This window comes from Oryctolagus cuniculus, chromosome 9 (assembly GCF_964237555.1).
Source record: "Oryctolagus cuniculus chromosome 9, mOryCun1.1, whole genome shotgun sequence".
Classification (NCBI taxonomy): Eukaryota; Metazoa; Chordata; class Mammalia; order Lagomorpha; family Leporidae; genus Oryctolagus; species Oryctolagus cuniculus.
This window is the reverse complement of record NC_091440.1, coordinates 132,888,177-132,911,837: the sequence shown is the minus strand read 5'-3', so window position 1 is coordinate 132,911,837 and position 23,661 is coordinate 132,888,177. Positions and strand designations below refer to the sequence as shown.

Below are 23,661 nucleotides of genomic sequence, written 5' to 3'. Positions count from 1 at the left end.
AATACCTTGCTGCTCTGCGATTAGTTGAGCACAGAGACAGACAACAGATCCAAGAGACACTTGGTAAGGCTGAGTCTTCCAAAACCACGGTGGTTTTGGCACCAGTTGACAATAACAGTCAATTTAATTATCAGCCATCACAGAACATAAAATGAGCCATTATGATAGCTCAACAGGAAAGAAAAATCTGACACACACGCCGTGCGATCTAATCGATGCTGGTACTGAGAATTTACCCGAAGAACTCCTGCCTATCAACAACGTGACTGTGGTTAAATTCATCTCACCAAGACCAAACCTTTCAGGAGAGTGGGTTCTCAGCACAGGGAACAGAGTGCCCTTCCAAACACGAGACTGTGTTTAGCAAACCAGGCTAATGAGAGCTTCGAATGGAAGAGGGGAATCTGGCACGTGAACTCCTCCTCAGTACTGGAGGGCGCTCATCTGCTCTCGCAGAGAAGCAATCAATGGAAGCGTGCGTTTCTCTTCTCTTTGCTCTTGCCCATTGATTTAATGAACACGGAGCACCAGTCACACAAGTGCAATGGGACAGAAAGATGGAGTCACTGGAAGCCACGGGACACAGGCAGCAAACATCCCGACGAGGCGATCATGGCACTGAGAAGTTCAACAACAAGGCTTGGGCAAGGTGAGCAGGTGCAGTCACACCACGACCTGACTGTCTTAGCCTCAGCAAAATCAACCTCCAGGTACAATGTGTCACATTTCCACAGGTTACATGTTCATTGTCACATTCTCCTAACATGCAGCAATGACACCATCATTCCAGGAAATGACTAAAAGGAGAGCAATCCCACCTTAAGCTCAACCATCACGTGAGCTTGTCTCCTCGTGAAAATCCCAGTGGGAGAATTGTATTACAGCCTGGGGAATGTGTTCAGGTATTCTGAGATGAATGAGTAGACAGCAGGCAAGGAGACCCCTTTGTAACAGGCGCTTTCCCCTCAAGGGCTGGGGGAATGGCTCCTGCAGCTTCAATGCTTGATCCTGCTCTAGGAGTGTGCGCAGCCCAAGGGAAGTGCCGGGTTCAGATCCAAACGTTACGTGCATCTGGCCGGGGACAGCTCAGCAGGGCCTTGCCAGCTCCCAAACTCTCTGTGCCATCAGCCCAGGGCTCTGCGGACACCAGCCCAGGTCCACAGGTTCCTCTGCCACACCCACTGTCTTCATGCTCCCCCATGGGCTGTTCCTTAAACAGTTCCTCCACCCCACTTCTCATCCCCCCCCCCCCAGTCTCTATCAAAAAGCCTGTTTCTGGGACACTTATGCCAAGACAGAATATGCTCAAGGTATTCTTTTTCCTTTTTAACAAGCTAACACAATTTAAATGCCAGGTGAAACAAAGTAACTATGGACATCCATCAAGGCTCACATTTGTAACATTTCTACTTTGTAAGAACTTATACGAAGAGATGGTTTTATTTTATTATTTTTAAAGGTTTAAAATGGAGTGCATTTACTAGAGTTAGTAAGGAGTTTGATTCTTCTGGTTTTCTGTATCACATGTAATCCAGTAAGTAATTAAAATGCATCACCATATTCAGCAGTCAGAGTACCATTTTCTAAGCACGTTGATTTCTTTTCGGGAGGATTCAAGGTAACATCAGGCATCACATGACCAATCATTGGCTCCTACCTACAACTACTACTACATTATTAACATATAGGTCCCTTAGGTCCTGTTAGTCATTTCTTTTGTCTCTAATGCACCATCGAAAAGCAATAATTTATCATAAGATCGTACAGAAGGAAACTAAACCTATACAAGAAGTATCAACAGAGTGGCTGGCACTGTGGCGCAGCTGACTGAAGCCCAAGCCTGTAGTGCTGGCATCTCATATGGGCACCAGTTTGTGTCCAGCTGCTCTACTTCCGATCCAGCTCTCTGCTATGGCCTGGGAAAGCAGTGGGAAGATGGCCCAAGTCCTTGGGCCCCTGCACCCACATGGGAGACCCGGAGAAGCTCCTGGATCCGGCTTCAGATAGGTGCAGCTCTGGCCATTGTGGCCATTTGGGGAGTGAACCAGTGGATGGAAGCTCGCTCGCTCGCTCTCTCTCTCTCTGCCTGTCTCTGTCTCTCTCTGTAGCTCTTTAAAATCAATAAAATAAATCTTAAAAAAGAGAAATGTCTCAAATTATTAAGTGCTTTTCTTTCTAAGAACTTTCTGTGATCTCTAAAACACAGATAATACCGGTCAGAAAGCTGTGAATACTTCAAAGCCATCCAAATAAACTTCAAAGCAAGTGGCCAGTTACAAAGTTATTTTCTGACCGTAGTGAAGATGAAAACCAAGGATTTGTGCAGGAAGCAGACAGAGGACGCCCTTGGGAGCAGTTACTGGCATACTGGTGATGTGAGACTGGATGCAGAGATACCAGCAGGACACACAGTGGTCAGGCTCACCTGCCGCAGACCAAGTGACAACTGTGTGGCCCGCAAACTGGGACCAGCAAAGGGGGTCATGAGTGGGATATTCGCAGGCGGATTCTGCAGGAGAGGCTCTGCATGCATCCCAGTGGTTTCCCTCAGCCTTGTTTGTCATCAGTTATTTCTCTCTTGAAGCCAGGACCCCTGACCTTCATTTCAAGAGGAATAACAGAATGATGGCAGAAAGACTTGTAAGAACAGTTTTAAAAGTAAATTGGTGGCCGGCGCCGCGGCTCACTAGGCTAATCCTCCACCTTGTGGCGCTGGCACACCGGGTTCTAGTCCTGGTCGGGGCGCCGGATTCTGTCCCGGTTGCCCCTCTTCCAGGCCAGCTCTCTGATGTGGCCTGGGAGTACAGTGGAGGATGGCCCAAGTGCTTGGGCCCTGCACCCCATGGGAGACCAGGAGAAGTACCCAGCTCCTGCCATCAGCTCAGCACGGTGCGCTGGCCGCGGTGGCCATTGGAGGCTGAACCAACGGCAAAGGAAGACCTTTCTCTCTATCTCTCTCTCTCACTGTCCACTCTGCCTGTCAAAAAAAAAAAAAAAGTAAGTTGGTATTTAACGTTATTTCAACAACTTTTTTAAAAGTCTCATGCACACATAGGCCCCAGAAACCTGAGAAAGAACGGGTAGTCACAGACTGTACTGAAATATGAGGGGTCCTCAACAAGCTCATGGAACAGGAGTATTATAAAAACCACACATGGGTTTCTGAAGACTTACGCACCCAAACAAACTCCTCTCTTAAGTGCATTTTCCTATTAGCTTCTTGAAGCACCTCTGTAAATCTGTTGCTAGCGGACCATGAATCTGCTCACCATATGATGAATCTGTCCCACCCTACTTATTGGTACTGGTTGGTGACTGTCTACTTCAGAAGGTAGACGTAGAAAAAACGAGATTAAGCCATCAGGTCCAAGGCAATTCACGAGACACTTTCCTACAACTTTCTATCCTGTATTTCATATGCACTAAAATACGGTTTACTGGATGGGCTACTGTCCAGATCCAACTTTGTCTCAATTCTACTTACTGCACTAAGTATAACGCATCACAATGCCAAAAACCTTAAAAACTTTTACTTAACTTTTCCAAAATTTACAAATTCCTCAAGGTAGAGACATCACATTTACATATAGTTATTAAAATGGCCACCATAAGCAAGACAAACTATCCTCTCCTCCTCCATCCTTGCCTCTTCTCCCTCCCTCCCTCCCTCTTCCCCTTCCTCCCTCCTCCATCAGATTTCCCTGGGACCTGAGTAAGAGTCTAGTTTGACACAGCAAATACATTCAGCATTTTGGTCACAGTTCATACCTAATTTTCATGGAAATAGAAAAATTAATCCTGTTTAAAAAGGAACTTTTTAAAATGCAAAAATGTAACTTCTGCTCCGAGTTTTCTATCTCAAGTTATCTGTGGGCCACCGAGCCAGCTTCCTGAAATGCTTAATGGATCTTGGGTGCATGAAGGGAGATTATCTTTACTCTTACCCTATTGTTCATGGCTCAAAGAACATCCCAGCTGTCAAAGCAAAAACTCAGAGAAATATGATTTTGAGTTATTGGAAAAATGTATTTCCATATATTATTAAATGCGATTAGGTTTTATTTAGAGCTTAAAGTTTCAGAAATGATTTTTAGAGGCTATTCTTTGCTTTATAAGCTTAATAGGGATATTTTCACTGGGAGAGATTCTCATTTAAGTGTTAGAATAATTATGAAACCCAAAGGCACCATCATCAGGGAAAATTTAGGTAACGTCCAGGATATTTTATAATGATCATATTAAATTCTTTTTACATTAATGGGGAGCATATATAAAAGAGTCTAACAATTTAGCCATACTTCACTTTTCCAGTGTTGGATATAAATCACATTATATGTGTGTATGTGTGTGTGTGTGTATAAATGGTTATCCTCACACAAATAGCTTATTTTGATTTCACAGCATGAAAGGCAACAAAAGGAGAAATGCGACAATTGCTAATTCAATCAGCAATTACTTACTCTCACAGAGCACTGTGCATATGACGGCTCTGTTTCATACATAGCGCTTGCCCTGTTTTAGATCTGATTCTAATCTTCCTGTGTCCTGAGCAACTCACCACTACTATGGAATCCCACGACCCTTCACTGCCCTTCTTTCCCACAGAACTAAGACATCCTTGGGCCACAGCTCTCTGTGTGTCCACTTCTACTGCTGACGGTTTTGGACAGCAAGCTGCCTGCAGGCAGAGGTCCTGTCTCACTCCCTGGTGCTCCTTCCCCCCAGGCTCGAGCTCACCCAGCACGCAGCCTTCTACCCTGCAATCGAGGGGCACATGCATGGACACGGGGATAGGCTCTGAGGATGCAGACTGAAAACAGCATTCATGCAGCTGGAGACTGAGAAAGCAGTTACGTCGCTAAGCACAAAAACAAGTAATTGTATCCCTGCCACTCACATGGTAGGCCTGGGTCCAGTTCCCAGCTTCTGGTGTGGCCAGGCACAGCTATGGCCATAGCAGGCACTGGGGAGTGAACCAGGCTCTATGTGAGACGGGGGACCTGCAGAGATGGGCAGATCCCAATGCTAGCCGGAGCAGCTGCCTGCATTTCAACTTGTGAAGCCAACAAGGTGCACACAGCGGGTGGTCTGAGGGTCGTGGGAGCCGAGATCAGCTCCAGACGGCAAACCCTGAGCTAAATCCTGAGGTATCAGAGTTTTTAAAGAGTGTCCAGGTGGGAAAGATGTTCCAGACAAGAGGGTCTTCATGCTGACAGGCAAAGAGATGGAAGAGATCATACTGTTTTCAAATCAATGCTACAGTTTAATTTGACTACAATTTGGGATGTAAGGAAGAGAGGAGAAAAGACCAGACAGTAAAGGAATCTTTTTTGCCAGCACAGATTTATAGAAAAAAGAGGATTTTTTTTAAATACATTTATTTATCTGAGATGCAGAGGGTAAGAGAAACAGGCACACAGAACTCCCATCTACTGGTTCCCTCCCCAAATGCTTGAAAAGGCTAGGGCTGGGACAGGCCACAGCTAGGAGCTGGGAATTCAATCCTGGTCCATCACGTGCGTGGTAGGAACCCAAGTACTTGAGCCACCACTGCAGGTTCTTAGGTGTGAAAGAGCAGAAGCTAGAGTTGTGGGTGGAGCTGGGACGCCAGCCCAGGCACTCGAAATGGGATGCAGGCATCCCAAACCACATCTTAATCACTAGACCAAATCAACCCCTGAAGATTCACTAACCCAAAACACTCAATGGCTCTCATGGTGAGATGGTTTGGCTTTAGCTGCAAAAATGGTAGTCTAAGAGGTGTTGGGAAGGAACTTTTTCTCTTCCTTATGCAAAAAGGGGATCTTCTATAAACACTCTCCAGACGTCTGAATAGCATTTGTATCCTGTCTCTCCCTTTTTTCTTCCCTTCCTCCCTTATGTCCGTTTCTCCCCCCTTCTTCTATCTGGTATTTGCTCTGCCTGCAAAGGGCCACCTGCTTGGTGTTCCTGGACCAAATCAGTGGACACGTGAGAAGCTCAGAGGGAATGAGACCTCTACTGTTCACAGCGACACAATGCAGACTCAGCACCTGGCCCGTCCTGGCTGCAGTTCCGGGCGTTCTGCTTGCTGGCAACGTGATCTTGTCACATGGTGACTTTGAGCCTCATTCGCTCCTCTGTGGAGTGGGAATTCCAAAACCTACTTCACTGTCATTGTTAGACTGAAACAGGGGCTCAGGAGGCGGCTCCAAAACACTCACAGAAAAATGGGACTGGAAGATAATGAGAATTTTCCTTAAGTGTTCTGAAGCCCCCTTGCCACCACAAAACCTGACATTTACATCCGCCTCTAATGCTTTACGCCCTTTAAACAGATTGTCTTATTTCACTGCCAACAAAACCCATCAAGGCTTAGATTAACCGACTCCACACTGGCTCAGTGAGGTTGAGCAACTCACAGCGAGGGAGGAGATGTATGTTCCCACCAGACTGAAAAGCCCCTGTTCCACCTTCTCTGTACAACACCAATTCTACCTGCTCCACTCTGGTGTTGCATGGCACCCATGGTGCAGTGACGCCCTGTGTGCACCGTAACACAGTATTTTCAGGATTTCCCGTGTTGCCTTAATATTGGGTTCCATAAGCGCATGGGCAAAACAAGCTTGGACATTGCAAATATGAGTCCCAGGGCCTCCATGAGGAGTCACTGGGAGATTTGGTCTACTGCAGGAGAAGGTAGTAGAGTTCTGCTCATTTTTTTAAGTATATGCATGAAACCTGATTTTTTTGTAGTTACTTATTTATTTGAAAAATCACATGGGAGTTGGAAAACTTCCATCAGCTGTTTATTCCCCAGATGGCCACAGCAGGTGTGGTTGGATATGGCCAAGGCCAGGAGCCAGTAGTTTCTTCTGGGTCTCACATGTGGGTGCAGGGGAAGGACCCCTTGGACCAGCTCTCAGTAATTTTCCAAGGTGCATCACCAGGGAGCTGGACCCAATGGGTAGTAGCTGGGACATGAACCAGTGCCCATATGGGATGCCAACGTCACAGGCAGCAGCTTAGCCCACTATGCCACAGTGCCAGCCCCTGTGTTCATTCTGTACCCTGGGATACTGTTCAGCTGAGTACTGAGCACAGAGCAAGTGCAGACTAAGTACTTGTGGCTATTCAAGGAGAAATGCTTTGCCCACAACTTTCTTTTACTTTATAAAAATCTTAACACATTCTACTGTGATTCAATCACAAAACCATATTAACTATCACTCACTCCAATGGTGGGCTTTCATCTATGGATTTATTACTTTTAAGCCATACTAGGATTTTAGAAATGCTCTTTGTTCACATGCTCTTCAAAAAGGGTTTTTTTTTTTTTTTTCTTTTTAAATAAAGGTACCTGAACAGACCCTTAAGAGGCTTGGGAGTGAGAGGTTAGTTCAGAAAAAATCTAATTTCTACTGACATGAGAGCAAGTTTCCAAAAAAAAAAATTTCCTACAGCCTTTCTATAAAGCTACATAAAGCAGAACAGAGGGGGTAAAAAACCAGAAAGCTTTACAAGGACCCAAACAACCATAAAGCAAGATTTACAGCTTGTTACAGAATGGCACAAATTAGCAATTAGATGTTATACGTTGGAAACACAGAGGAGGATATAAGGCTGCTACTTTTTAAGATTTCTGTTGAAGGAAACAATGAACTCTCTGTAATAACCCTTTCAAAGCTGGCATTCCACACTGAAAGCCAAAGAATTAAGAAAGAAGAGACGAAGGCAGCTGGAAGGGAGACAGCGGCGGAGATGGCGCATCAGATGTGAAAGGCACAGCTGCACTTCCATGATCCACGATTCCGAACCTCAAGACAAATCAACACCCAGAGGTGCCCAACTCCACACAAGTCACAAGAGGACGACGTTTCTGATGAATAACACCTACAGTTCTTACAGCACTTGCCCTAAGGTAAATTATGGGGAGGACCATGAAGACAGTGACGGGCAGACTCGGTTCTGAGCACCTGCTCACTCTTCCCGCACGAATGAGGACCATGTCAGGGGTGCAGATCGTCAACAACCACAGCTCACACGCCTCGTCTCGAACACCTGCTGGTTGAGCTCCTGCTCCTTTCTTACTACGCGACTTGTAGATATTCAGTATGTGAGTATCTATTTACCCAAGAACCATGTAGTTGATGCTGACTGACTGCTGTCAAAGGAGTTTTTGCTACCCATCCATCTTCATACTTAACTTAGTAACTCTTGTGACATTAAGAAACTACTGCATGCTGGCCGGCGCCGCGGCTCACTAGGCTAATCCTCCGCCTTGCAGCGCCGGCACACCTGGTTCTAGTCCCGGTCGGGGTGCCGGATTCTGTCCTGGTTGCCCCTCTTCCAGGCCAGCTCTCTGCTGTGGCCAGGGAGTGCAGTGGAGGATGGCCCAAGTACTTGGGCCCTGCACCCCATGGGAGACCAGGATAAGTACCTGGCTCCTGCCATCGGATCAGTGCGGTGCGCCGGCCGCAGCGCGCTGGCCGCGGCGGCCATTGGAGGGTGAACCAACAGCAAAGGAAGACCTTTCTCTCTGTCTCTCTCTCTCTCTCACTGTCCACTCTGCCTGTCAAAAAATAAAAAAAAAAAAAAAAGGCCGGCGCCGCGGCTCACTAGGCTAATCCTCCGCCTAGCGGCGCCAGCACACGGGGTTCTAGTCCCGGTCGGGGCGCCGGATTCTGTCCCGGTTGCCCGTCTTCCAGTCCAGCTCTCTGCTGTGGCCAGGGAGTGCAGTGGAGGATGGCCCAGGTGCTTGGGCCCTGCACCCCATGGGAGACCAGGAAAAGCACCTGGCTCCTGGCTCCTGCCATCGGATCAGCGCGGTGCGCCGGCCGCAGCACGCCGGCCGCGGCAACCATTGGAGGGTGAACCAACGGCAAAGGAAGACCTTTCTCTCTGTTTCTCTCTCTCACTGTCCACTCTATCAAAAAAAAAAAAAAAAAAAAAAAAGAAACTACCGCATGCTAATAGGACATGCCATCCACCGTGACTGGAAACCAACCCACAGATGTGTACCTGGTTCAGATCATGAACTTTAAAGCATTTGCAACAACAACAAAGAAACTGAAGAGTTTTCTAATGGGATAATCCCACTTAACCAACAGGTTCATGTGAGTTGCTGTAGTTTGGATGTCTGTTTCAGCGTCCCCTAAAGGCCTTGGCCTCATGGGGGTGCTGCCTGGAGAGACTGCAGACTTGGAGGTGAGCCTGGTGGGTGGTCTTTGCGTCCCTGGGGGTGTGACCTGGGAATATGCTGCAGTGACAGGGTTGGCTGCACAACCCACACTGGCCCGGGCAACTCTCTCTGCTTCCTGGCTTGCCACGGCACACACTGGCTCCACCACAGCCCTCTTCCTGCCTCCCCAGACAGCTGAGCGACCTGGACTCAGACCTGGGCAGCTAAAATCATGGGGCCCAGTAAGTCTTCTTTCTTTACACACAGCTTCTCTCAGGAACTGGTTACTCACTCACAGAGCTGAAGAATCAGTTATCTGCACACCTACTAGGTAAGCTTTTGGTAACATGTCTCCCTTGTTTGTAATATGGAACCTCTAAAACCTTCTTCTACATTATCTTACCCAGATAGACAAATACGAAACAAGATACGGCTAATCTTCCCCTAGGCCTACATCAATTACAAAAATGGTGAAAATCTAGAGAAATTAAGTGTATAGATTTCAGGGAAATATTTATTATGACCCATCTAGTAGGGAAACACACTTATATAAATTAATTATAATCATTATAATGTATACTTTAATTTTTAAAAATCCCACATCAAAAACATTGTAACATTTATAGTTTTCTTCCAAATGCTATTTAACGCAGGTCCAAGGCTTAAGTATATGTTTTGTTTTTTCAATACAATATTATCAGCATTATCTGAACATCACAACTCAAAATGTGCATTAACTTAGGTTTTAAAGGAATGGTATTAATTTTTAGTTTTAATATCACAAGTTTAAGTAATTTTCCAAGTAAAAAATGAAAGGCCCAGGAATTCTGAACTCCAAAGGCCCAGAAAATCTGAACCCCATACCAATAACCTGCCATATCTCAACTTCTGGAACGAGCAGTCCAACCTACCCTTGAATCAACCCATTTCTAGATTATTCTTGCTCATTCCTGCAGGGAAATGCTCTGTGGGCATCCTCAGGCTAGGTTCTCCAGGAAGGCAATTCTGAGATAGGGTGCAGTGTACAAGACACTCCAAACAGGTGCTCCTTCTGTGGGGGTGGGGAGGAAGCAGGATGGAACAGCGAGAGGGCCACACTCCCTACACTCCCAGGCCACGTAAGAACCAAAAAGCCCTCAGCCTTCCCCAGTTGGGCCAGCCTGGCAGTCCTCCCAGACTCCCACCATGCCTCGCTGCCTATGGGCATCCCAAGAAGAGGCAGGGCCTGGACGAGGGGCTCTCTGCAGCTGGGAACATCACTCAGGGCTCACGGCACTCCCAGCACGTGGCACAGGTCCTTCCCGCACAGTAGGGCACAGGGCATTTATAAACCCCAGACTTTTGACGCACTGATTACTCAACAGCTACCCCTACAGAAACCTCTCTCCTCGGCGCCCCACCCCGACTTTCTGTCCCACTTCCTCTTCTGTAAGCATTCCCAATTTTCCTCCTCGCCTCTCTTCTCTGGAATGGTTCTCAATGCTGCGCCTCGCTCCTGTCCCCCTCAGGCTGTAGTTCTCACGTTTCACACGGGAGACACACACTTTCTCTACCCACTGGATGAGCCTTCGAGAGCCCACAAAGGAACTCCACAGCCTCTCCCCTCCCAGAATTCACCTCTCTCCTCCTAGTCCCTCTCGGTAAGCCTCACTGCATCCCCGAGTCTCACAAGGTAGAAACGCACAGAGGCTGCCGCCTCCTGAGCACGGCTCCTGCCGCTCAGAGGCTGTGGCCTTGCTGTGGTCTCGCTGCAGAGCCCGCAGCATCCCGTGTTCAAGGCCAGGTGCTATCCAGCAAACACTGCAGCCATGTGCACACACACACAGCTCATCAGAGCTCTCTCCTAAAAATGAAAAGCAGACAAAGCATGGCACGAAGATGCTCTGGGGCTTCTTCGCCTGTCACTGTCAGGCCAGCACACAGGACCCCACCACAATCTCAGGCTTTAGTGCAACTTACGGCTAACAGGTCCCCTAGCGGAACTCCATTCACCCCTGTCACCTGTTTGCTACCTCGGTGGACAGGCTGCCACCCTTCCATGGTTTTGATTCCCTCTTTCTTCTCCTTTCTCAAGGCCCTAGCATGTTGAGAACCTGTAGTCACCTGTCCACCTCACCACTGATGTATTTCTTCACTTACTACATTAGATGCAAATTCTATTTCTCTCTGCCCCCAGATTCTGCCTTTCTCAAAAAGAACTGTCACTCACGTCTGTGCCGCCCATGGCCAAGGTCAGAACTTGGCACACCTGAAGCCAACGGCGCTCACCAGAAGTTCATTGGACAGACAGACCCTCAAGTCTAGAATGGAGGACACCTGCTGGAGGGCTTCAGGAGAAGACGTTTCCCTGGTACGTCTGCACTCATCGGGCTGGAAGGAACGGACACCTCACTCCAGCAAATTCACCAGGACGCTGACTGTCAGAGGGCATCAGGACAGGGAAAGTGAGGCCCCTCCGGCCAGCTGCTCCGTGTTTCCTAGGCTCCTTGTCTGATCCTCACAGATGCGATGAACTGCTAACTCCCATCCTCCCAACTGGGCTCCTCTCCCCCCACCCCCTCCTGTGTCATTCTCCCTGTCTTCCTTCTGCCGCATTCCAATCCCATGACTGTTTCCTAATACACCCTGCACAGGCTGCAAACAACGCAACTTTCAGCTTCCCTCACAAGGTGCTTGGCCCATCTGACCAGCTCTGCAGGAGAGCATGGAGAGGCAGGCAGAGGGACGCAACCCAACGGGTCACTGTACGACGCAGCCCAAGGCTGTGGATGAGCAAGGAGTTACAGGCGTCTCCTTGAGGGTGTGCTGTGGGTGCAGGTTAGTGGACAGCGAGCAATGAACTTGCCCTCCAGCAGCCTACAACTCAATGACACACGGAGGCGCGGCAAAGGAGCTCCAAAAGGAAACCAAATGCCGGGAGGGCCTAGGTGGGACAGATTCATCTTGTAAGCCAATTTTCTTCCCACCAAGATACCAGGAAAACTAGTGATACTAAGGGGAAAAAAATGTAGCTATGGGAAAGGTGAGTATGGAGGGTGTTCCACAGAGCCGGAAGAGCAGGGAGGAGTGACAGCTGTCCAAACCCAGAGGCCGGCTTATAGAGGAATGAAAATCAGGTGGCCTGGAGGATGTCACATGTCATCGGGGAAGACAGGACGGGAGCCCAGCACCAACTGCTAGGGCCTGCAGTGCTCACGCAGGTCACTGGTCCTTAGGTTACAGTCGCAGGGAGCCACGAGCCCTTCCCGGAACGTGACGCCAGCAGCAGCCACCGGCGACGTTTTCCTAAGGGTTCAATCAGAAGACGCTCTGGGGACGGGGTCACCGTGACCGGTGCTGCGGTTGGGTCGCTCCCCTTGGGACAGGCTCTGTTCTGCTCTATGATTCTGGTCCATGGATGCAAGCGTGCAGCTGAGCCGCACCCTGGAACTGGAGAAGCCACCCTGTGCAGCCCGACAGCGCCTGCTCCCAAGAAGCGAGTCAGCGCAGGGACCCGGTCTTCGTCGATTTTCTCTGACGCAGCAAGTGAGCACCAACAGGACCCTGGGAGACCACGTGACAGGATTCCACAGAAACTGTAGCAACACTCCCTGAACCGTGCCAGCTTCGAAACGTTTGCCCTGGGTTCTAACACGTTACTCAGCCCCGTGACAGTCTGAATCACGCCCATCAGTGGAAAAGTTACATTTGATTTATGCATTAAAAACCCAAGCTACAGCGTCAGATGATTTAGGTACTGCAAGGCCAACTCACGGGGAAATAAATCTGTTATTAGGGCAGAAATGCTTAATCAGCCCTTGCAGCCCTCTCGGTCCAAGTGGCCACTGAGTCAGATTAATAGGAAGCAGCAACTCAGCTCCAGTCAATAGCAGGGCAGGGCTAGAACTGCCCACTGATTCTTAAAAGGTTAATGAATAACCCACTTTGAATAAAATAAACCACTGCACCTAGCGCACACTCAAGTTGGCAGGAGTGTAAAGCCACATGAACACCGTTTGGGAGGAGGCTCCCTGTACCTCCCCAAAGCCCGGACTCACGCATCCCTGTGCAGGCTGCAGTGTGATTGGTCCAACTCCAGCTGAAAACTATTTCCCATCCCGTCTGCCCACAGAGCCCTGGCTCTTCTCTAGGAGCAAAACCCAACAACAGGACGTAAACCTGACCTCCTCTCACACCTAAGCACATTCCGATCGTCTGCATGCCTGCTATTATCGGGACACTGCATCTCGAACAAAAACGGGACCAAGTTCAATGCCATCATGATCCCGTCATACAGAAATACGCTTTCTGCTCCTGGGAGTGCTTCCGGCAGTCACTGCTGATCTAAAATCATTCTATTCCCCAGCTCGACTTCAGCTTGCCTCAGCTGTGAAGAAGCAATAACGAAACAAAAAAGGCAGGCGATATGAGAATCTCAAGTCTGTCAATAAACAGGATTTGGGCAGCCAGGTGTTAATGTTTGCAGGAGCTAATTCCTTCGAAAGAGGTGAGTAGATGCAATGGGCCACTCTAGCAAACAGTTACCTCCGGCAGGGGCAGCTCCACACTCTTCGCACACCTGGCCAAGAACCGTGCTCTGAGGTGCCTTCTCTCCCAACAAAAACAGGAACCGGCAGCACAGCGCCCCATGGGGCTCTGGTGTATTATAGGAGCCGATCACTGTTCTCCTTTGATATCTTATCTTTGCCATTAACTCAACCAAACAGCAGGCAGATCTAGAGATGAGCTGGAGGAGGGCGCCTCCTGCAAGACCTCTCAGCTGGGGTTTCCACTTATCTCATAAAAGCCGGTTAAATGGGAGCTGATACTGCATCTTTCACCCTCTTTATTAAGGACCACAAGTACTGAAACTCTGGAGTGGAGGACAGAAAAGCACTCCAAGGAAGAGTGCCGGTGGAGGCAATGAAGCGAGCGGTTTATCTGTTTTCCTGAGATTTAGGAAGCACTTGAATGCAAAACTCACAGAGGATTCTTTAAAAAGCCCCTCGCAAAGGCTGCTGTTCCTGAGCTAACTCAGCGGTCCGTTCCCGAGGCAGCCACCCTGCTGGATTTCTCAGAACATAAGCAGCTAAACCCAGGCATTATGAGGGACAATCCTGCCCCCTCCAGCCCCACCCCGACCCACACACACATACTAGACTTTCACATCCATTCAGGGACTCGGAGCCCAAACACACAGAGAAAAACGACTGGGGAATCCACTCCTCTGCTCCTCCACCATCCACAGAAAACACAACCCGAGAACTCAACTCCGAGAGCCAAAGCACAGCCGAGTGTTCCACCTAGAGACGGTTTGCTTCAGTCCAAGTGCAGGGGAGTGAGGCAGGCACCCAGTGTGGTTGCAGCCTCTCCTTGCAAGTTTGCAGCGCAAACACCAAGCAAAAGGTACTGCCCCTGGTGTAATTAACAATGTTAATCTTCTTTTTCCTCTCTGTGGTGATAAAGGAGTCATTTTTATATTTAATTAATGCAGAAGATCATTTTGGAAACTGGCTAATGAGCCTCTGATCACATTACCATGAAAATGTGCATTAACATTGCAACTGAAGGGGCTGTTTCATGTGTAGCGAATCCACTTTGTAATTAACCCACTGTGAAATGCATCACGTCCGGGTGGGGGCGGGGTGTGGCGGGAACGGGTAAGCAGCGGGCACTCCGCGATGGCTGGGCCACAGACCACCAACCTCCCCAACACCGCCTTTCGTGAGTGGTACCATCTCACACAAACCGGACAGTGGGGCGCATCTGGGGCTGACTGGGATGCACAGAAATAAACTTTATTTTGCCAGACAAGGAATGTGAACCTCAGTATTCGCCCCCCAGGGGAACCTGCCCAAATAATATGGGCAATTAAAACAATGCCGCTAAGAAGGCTGGGGACACGGCTTTCTTGTTTTTATTTGAACAAGCCCTGAGAGACATCTGAATTTATACACTTTCTCTAGGTCATACAGACATTTCAATAAGCTTCTGAAATGCATTTCTAGTATTAACAGGCAAAAGAATAAAAAAGGATCCAAGAAGACGTGGCAAGAAAAATATCCCTTTATCTCCTTGTAAAAGCAAGGCATAGTATGTATCTTTCCTCCTCTAAATCAAAAATAGCAGGTCTTCCTCTAAACCAAAGCAAAAAGTCCTAATTAATCCAATAATTTCCTCTGGCTAACAAGATTTGGCAAGAAACTTTTCCTGTCTATTCAGAACAGCTGAGATCAGAGAACTATTAAATCCCAGTATTTATGCAGACAATGACACAAGTGGTTTTCAAATGTCAACATTATTCCAAAATGAAAGAGGTATCTCAAAATGTTACAGACAGGATCTCAGGGCTGCTCCTCTTCCTTGATTGACGTCTTGGCAGAAGCTACCCCAAATGTGAAAAAAGCATCCCACAGGAAGTCATGGCAAGGGGGAGTGGCAAAGAAACGGCAAATGCCACCCCGGACCAAAGCGGAAAGCCCCCAGCCGCCAGCGTGCTCTCCACCCTGCACTCAGCCGAAGGCAGACAGAGTGCAGCCAGACGCCCTGTTCTTTTGGACACACACAAAGCCCGGCCGTGCACCTGCCGGCCTGAGACCCTCACTCACCTGGGAAACTTCATACAGCAGTTTGTAGTGCTCCTCTCTCTTCTGCAAAGTGCACAAACTGCAGCCCATTCTAGGAAGCAGAGCGAGGGAGCTGATCTTCCAGTGTCCCCAGAACGGAGCGGCAAGGCAACTGAAAGCGAATCACCCTCCAGTCTCGACTACTGTTTTTCATCAGTCACTCCAGTCCAGAAACACAGACAGTCCACGGTCAGCTGCAGGCAGGAGCCGGGCGCCGCGTGCAGCATGCCTCCCTCGCCTTCCCTAAGTAGCTCGCACTCACCGACACACACGGAGTTTCCTGGCAGTTCATGGCAACACTCCCCCTGTCTCTGCATCAGCGCACATGACTACACAGATTCCAGCTCATGAATATTAATAGTGCCTCATTGATTATTTATGACAGAACATGTTAGCGGGGAGGGTGTCATAGCTGCAGCTGATGACAGATGAACACTCACTAATTAAGAAGCAAATGTAGTGTGGTTAAACAAAACTCACTTGTGTCAATACCATCTCTGTTTATTAAGGATAGAAGGGTTGAGCACAGGGCATTTCACAAAAGAACATACACTTAATTTCTCCATGGCTAAGAGCTTTTGATAGGGGATAGGAAATTTAGAAAGGGAAAGAGACTTAGTTCACATCTGCATGTTTCCCAACAATGAGAAGAAACATTTTCAGCATTAGGAAATGCAAGAGACACTAACAGGAGAAGAGACTGAAATTTAAATGTTAACAAAAAGCAAAGGGAAATTTGGAGAACAGAGCACCAAGTGGGGGCAGTGTCACTGAGGTTTAATTCTGAGCCTACAAAAATGACGGGAGAGTTCCTATGTAAAGACCATTAATTACTAAAAGAAATAAGGCATACTTTCTTCATCTAAATAAGGAAGCTTCAAGAAAGTAAGGGAACAGTGGATGATACTTGTACCAATAATAAATATTTTAATTAGCACATAACAGCATGTTTGTTGGATATAAATTTTCAGCGCTGGAAAGCACGTAGATCTATATTTAAAAGTTAGATAAATACAATGCCTTCTTCCCAGAACAATTTCAAATGCATATAGTATTTATGCTAATTTTATTAAAGTCATATATAATATTTCACCAAGCTGACACTGGCAATATTTAAATTCCAGTGCAATGCACAAGGACTCCATTTATGATTCTATATTTGGAGTTCACAACAGACAAAGGTGAACACAGACACAAAAACCCAGCCTGGATACAGAGAGCGCACAAGTCCCACACTTGATTTCACACTCTCGCAAATACTTGCCTTGTGTGGCAAGCTGGCAGCCTTGTCCCTTCAAGATCGACTACAGGCAGCTCAGGCAGATAATGAAAGAAAATTCCTTTTGTTCCCATACCGACTCACCCACCACCTCTGCTAATTAAGAAGTATGTCCTTGTTCCAGCACATCTTTTAGCTGGACAGGATGGCAGGTGGGGCCCAAAGCAAAAATAATTACTTGGAAACAACGGCTCTGGTTGGGAATTACGTTGGGTCTTGAACACTTTTAGCTGCTCAACATTTAGGGAGAGCTACCCTGGGTGGGTGGGTGGGGGGTCCAGTTTCCTAAAAGTGCTCTGTCAAACGTGTAGAATCAATCACAGGAAATGGTTCTAATGAGTACTAATTGTTAACAAATTGGCTTGGGGAGCAGCAGCAACACCTCAACCCCAGCAAGGGCGAGGAGAAGAGCAGTCCTCTGGTGCTTATCAGCCCTCTCCCTTGGGATGGAATAATCCGATTTTCTGGGCCTAATTTCACCTAACAGCCTGGAAGAAAGCCAAGCTGGGAGGTCCACATGCATGTGGCTGGGGCCCAGCAGGTGACCTGAGTTCACCAGGACTTTCTGCAAACTGGCAGCCACTCACAGGGGACATCAACGGACGCCTGATTCCTGTACGGGAAGAACGCTTTCCAGGAGGTATTTGTGGGGAACTTGAAGAAAACCAATGGTGGCTATGAAAATAAGGTGCCTCCCAAGGCACAGGCATAAAACATGGATTTCTGATGCTTTCAGTTCCAATTTTCTCTGGGTACCTCACTTGCCATGCCGTGTTCCCACGCTACAGTTCATACCCTCAAAGCAACACCAGCCATTTCTTTCAAAGATTCTGATCATACAGCTATTAAAGACAGATTGCTTCTCAGATGTCTGGAAAGTCAGACTGAATTAAAATGCATGCGGCCAGGCAAGGATGGCTCACCCACACCACAAGCATCCGGTGCCTCTGCTGGTAAGAACTCCTTGGACAAAAGGTTTTCAAAGCCAAGTAGGAAGCAATCACTAAAGCTTTGCTGGCGTTTTCCTCTTTAAGATTTATTTCTTTATTTCTCGAAAAGGCACAGTGGTGGCGTAGGGGTAGGGGGCAGATGAGATCGATCCATCCTATATCCACTGGTTGACTCCCAAATGACCCCAACAGGCAGCCTTGGGCCAGGCTGAAGCTACTGAGGTTCCAGGAGCTCCCACCTGGGCTCCCCCAGGGTGGCAGCGGCCGGAGTCCTTGAGCTGCCATCCTGCTTCCCAGGTACATTAGCAGAGAGCTGGACTGGAAGCAGAGCAGCCAGCTCTCAAACTGGCACTCTTAAATGGGACGCGGGCATCGCAAGCAGTGTCTTGATTCAATGCACAATGCCAACCCCATGGAGCTTTTGTCTCCTAGTGTTTTGTAGCTGGATTTTTTTATTTTTTGACAGGCAGAGTGGACAGAGAGAGAGACAGAAAGGTCTTCCTTTGCCGTTGGTTCACCCTCCAATGGCCGCCGCGGCCGGTGCACTGTGGCCGGCGCACCGCGCTGATCTGATGGCAGGAGCCAGGTGCTTCTCTTGGTCTCCCATGGGGTGCAGGGCCCAAGCACTTGGGCCATCCTCCACTGCACTCCCTGGCCACAGCAGAGAGCTGGACTGGAAGAGGGGCAACCGGGACAGAATCCGGCGCCCTGACCGGGACTAGAACCCGGTGTGCCGGCGCCGCAGGCGGAAGATTAGCCTAGTGAGCCACGGTGCCGGCCTGTAGCTGGAATTTCAACATTTTTTTTAAGTCAAAGTTTTAAAAATGCATTCTCCAGGAGGGGAAGCATGCACGCTGCAGCAAGGGGGCGGCTCCAGAGGCAGTGTCCCTTCCTGCACTTCTCCCTGGGCTCAGTCATGCTCTGCTGGGCCCTCTCTCCCTCTGTTTCTATTTCAGGAAGCGAGAGCAGCTTGCCCCATCGTTTATCATGGGCTGCCCTTGGCCCAACTCACCAGAAGCGTTCCATCTTCCGCTAGCAATGGGCTCACCCCACAGGATACCAGACTCCTCTATAAGTCATTGGCATGTGAGGGTGGGGTTTTCAGTGACCAAGTGCCTTCACCTTCTATTCGAATAATGTGCGAAATCTGAAGTAAAATGGGATAAATGCACTCATCTGAAAAACATTTCAAAAATACACGTGGATTAGATGTTATCTATCCGGGTGGAATTAATCCAGGAAGAAGGAAACCCGGGAACGAGAGTGCCGTTCCAAATGTCCCTAAGAAAACGTCCCCCAGGAGTGGCAGCCTCGGTCAAGAGTGTACTTCAAGATACAGCCGTTTGTTCCAGCTGCCTTACCTTGGTGCAAGCTAATCCCACAAATGCACTGGCATTCACAGCACACATGTTCCCAACAGCCAGAATGTTCGAGAAGATGCTAAACTGGTCGACGAAAGGAAGAGTCCAGTTTGCTTCTTGCTTTCCCCACATAAACCGTATCACGGAGTAGCTGGAGACTCGGGGAGAGGGAATTTCTCTTCCTAGGACTATTCCAGCTAATAAATGAAGGAGCAGTGATCGACCACGCCCATGCCTGCAATCCCTAATTAATGGACTTGGTACTGTGACACGACACAGTCACATGAGCTAAGTGGACACGATGCGCCCCTGATAGAAACATCCCCAGTGACAAAAAGGCCCTTCCCACAGTAAGCAAGAGACGGGGGCTGTAGAAGTCGCGCAAACAGCCCAATTCACAGGGTAGGAAACACGTGACAGAAAGAGGAGTGCCCCAGGGGGAGACGGGTAACAGCAACAACCAGGCATTACCAAGAGACATTTGAGTATGCATAGGATTTGGCTGATAAGATGCTAAATAAGAGTCAGGAAATGATGGCCACTTTTTCTTTCAAAAGATTTATTTATTTATTTATTTATTTATTTGACAGAGTTACAAAGTGCGGGGTGGGCTTCCTCCTGGTCTCCCACGTGGGTGCAGAGACCAAGGCACCTGAGGCCATCTTCCAGTGTTTTCCCAGGCCATTAGCAGGGAGCTGGATCAGAAGTGGAGCTGCCAGGTCTCAAACCAGTGCCCACATGGGATTCCGTCATCGCAGGCGACCCTCTCCCCTTCTCTTTCTCCCCCACTGCAAGCCCCCTTTTATTATGTGACCAGGTATCTATCAGTGTGCAAGTGTTTATATGTACACATGAGGGGACTTGGAAAAATTAACAGAAAAATGGAATTAAAAGAAAAGTGTAAGGGCATATCAAGTTAAGCCACCACCTGCCATGCTGCCATTCCCAGTGGACACCAGATCATGTCCCAGCTGCTCCGCTTCCAATGCAGCTCCTGGCTAATGCCCCTGGGATGGCAGTGGGTGATGGCCCAAGTGCTTGGGACCCTGCACGCATAAGGGAGTCCCAGAAGCAGCTCCTGGCCCGTCTCCTAGCACCTGGTTCTAGCCTGATGTAGCCCCAGCCATTTGGGTTGTGAACCCAGCACGTGAGGATCTTGGTGTCTGTCCTCTCCCTCTCTCTCTCTTGCTCTCTCTCTCTTTCAAATAAATAAATACAAATCTTTAAAAAAAGGTATTTATTTGGTGAAAAGATTTTGGAGTCCATGCACCATTTTTCATGTGTTATCCACAAACTGTTTGAAAATCCTGTATCCATGGATCTCAAAACTTTGTTACAAAATAAATTTTAGCTCCATTTTTCAGCAACTTTTTCAAGTACCCTCATGCCAGCTCCACATTTAAAAATCATATTCACTGAACATGACAGTCATTTACTTACTTATGTGTTCTATAAATATTTGCAGGGTACTTAAGGTATGAGAGTATATGAGAGCCGTATTTTAGAATTACATGTCACCTCATTTAATTCTCACAGCATGTTAGAGGTGAACACTTCAGGTCTTATCCTTTACTGATTGATGGAGAAACGATCAGACGCTGAACTCTCTAGGAGACCACAGCCTCTGCCTTGAGTCCAGGATTCACTAACTGTGCAGTGCGACATGAATGAGCGTCAGTATTCAGAAGGAGGCTCTGCTGGTGGCGCCCCTGTGTCCTCCATGTGCTGGGTTGCACTCAGCAGATAAGCAAGTGTCAGATGATCACCTTCAGTTCCAGCACCTCCCGCTGACCCAAGCATGCGCTATCCACTCCTATGCATTTTTCCTTTGCTACCCAAGACCCCACTGGAAAGACAGGGCTTGGTGTTTCAAGGACGAGGACTGGGTCTCCCATCTGAGCCTTGACTCTGACTTGCATGGTCTCACGCCACACACACACTGAGGTAACAGTTACCTTGCAAGCTGACTGTGACGATGCAACAAGAAAACAGACATGAGAAGGAATTCATGAACCGTGCAGTATTTTGGCCACAAAGGTGTGCTGGGTAAGCCCCGTTCTGCAGTCAACATGCCTTGTGTGGAGTCTGTTTCCTCAGTTTGTTTCTATGTTTCCATCTTTTGTTTCTTTGTTTCTGATACCTACAACAGGGATAGCAGTAGTATGTACCATAAAGTGATCTTCAAGTTGCTGAAATGATAATAAGTGTTGCCACACACCCGGCACAGTCTGTGCCCAACACGTGCATGCCACCAGTAAGCACAGGCTAAGAATGACGATGATAATGATTAGCATTTCAGTTTTCCAAGTTACCTGCCTACTTCTATTGTTTCTGTACTAATCAATCTCTATGACATTACTGGAAATTTATTTCACTAAAATTGCACAGTAATTCTATCTTGCTTCTTACTGTGTACCTAAGGTGTACATACTAATGGCTACTTGTTTTTAAAAAAAATGTATTTCAAAGGCAGACTTACAGAGATAAATAGAGAGAGATTAAGAGAGACACACACACAGAGAGAGAGACAGAGATATCTCTTCCACAGTCTGGTTTACTCCCCACGTTGCTTCAATAGCCAGGACTGGGACAGGCCGAAGTCCACAGCCTGGAGCTCCACACGGATCTCCTGGGTGGCTGGCAGGGTCACAAGCAATCGGCTGCTTTCCCAGGTGCATTCACGGGAAGCTGGATCGGAAGTGGAGCAGCCAGGATTCAAACCAGTGCTCATGTGGGATGTAGGTACCACAGGCAGGGGCTTCAAATGCTGCACCACAACCCTGGTCCCCAAATGTCTTCTAAAGGTGGTTTGTTTCCCAGTTCTTTACATAACAAAGAGTGGCACAAGAAGCACCCATGTAGTATCATAGTATCTCTCTCTCCCCCTCCCTTCCTCCCTCCCTCCCTCTCCCCCCTCAACACACACACACAAATACCTGTGTAAATAACCTAAAGTAATGCACTCATAGTGTTAGCTACAGTGCTGTATTTCTTCTAATGCATCGCAGGTAACAAATGTGAACATCAGTGGACTACAAACTAACGATGGCACCTGAAGCGAGGCTCATCGCACCATCCAATAAGCGGGAGAGCAACAGCTCTTGGGGGAGTATTAATGACGAGCATGTGGCCCAGAATAACACTGGCTTGCGGGATGTGATCACCCTCAGACCGAGGCATTACACCCTGATGATTCACAGTGCTCAGCACCTTGGTAACCAGTATGCAGACACCCTCAGCATGCTACCACCAGCAGTGTCAGGTCTGCAAAGTCTAGCAAACACGCATAAGTTCTTTCACCCAACCAGCACCGACGGAAGAGTCCTATGAGCAGAGTCTCTCAACATTTTTGAAAAGAAATAGCACTCACTCAGCACTTCCGCTACACCACTGGGGTAGCACCACATATTAATTTAACTCACACGCCCCAACAATCGGGACCAATCCTGAACTGGAATGTCCCACCGCCTGCCACTCGGGAATGTCACCACCAGGGCAGGTGCCTGGGTAGCTGGGAGAATGCATTCTGGGGTCGCTTGCAGCACCCTAGGCTATGAGCATTTCCCCAGGGACCAGAGTGCAGTCCCAAATTAACTTCCACGCTCCATGTTACATCCTCAAGCATGGCTGCATGAACTAGACGGAATAAGACAGCAGCAACTGCATCCCATTACGCACTGCGCCGGCGATGATGGGGTTGTGTGGCGCTACATGGGCACCAGCACCTGCATGACCAGTGCCTGCCCTTCCTTAACATCTATGATGGCAGGGAAAATCTACACTGAAAATAAAGCTGTAAGAACTCTGTTACAAGAAACAATCAATAGTTTAAGGCAGTCAAAAAATTCAGAGATATTTTTTAAATGGTAACTAACTCAAGTGAGTTAGTGTCCACAGAGGGACAGCTCCCACCTGATAGTTTATTTCCCAAATGCCCTCAATGATCAGTGCTGGATCAGACAGAAGCTGGAAGCCAGAAACTGGATCCAGGTCTGGCATGTGGGTGGCAACACCGCGCGCACTGTGGCGAACACCTGCTATTTCCAAGGCTGCTCCCAGGCAGCGAGGTAGACTCAGGTGCAGAGCTGGGACGGGAACCAGGCTCTCCAGTGTGGGAGACGCTCATCCCGAGCGGCGTCTCAACCACCACACCACTTACTCACCCTGGACTGGCAGTGTTGAGAAAGGTGAAGGCAGGGATTTGCCGACAACTCCCAAGCAGCGGTCTCCAGCCCACACCACTCTCCCAGGCTTCGGCTTGTCGCTGGCTGCTGACAGTTCCAAGGCTCCATCCTCAGCATTAAGC

The 23,661-nt window shown here is 48.3% G+C and overlaps 1 protein-coding gene across 2 annotated transcripts in view; it reads right to left on the bottom strand.

The window, feature by feature from the left end:
* Positions 1-23,661, bottom strand: part of PDZRN4 (PDZ domain containing ring finger 4) — a 366,917-nt gene that overhangs the window by 127,460 nt on the left and 215,796 nt on the right. Inside the window, exon 1 of one of the 2 annotated variants that reach the window (XM_051850940.2) lies at positions 15,748-16,699. The exons of the other annotated variant lie outside the window; for it this stretch is intronic. Within the exon in view, the coding sequence (XP_051706900.2) occupies positions 15,748-15,816 (69 nt within the window). The 5' untranslated portion in view covers positions 15,817-16,699. Of the gene's footprint in view, positions 1-15,747; positions 16,700-23,661 lie in introns of those variants that run through there. 2 annotated transcript variants of the gene reach the window in all.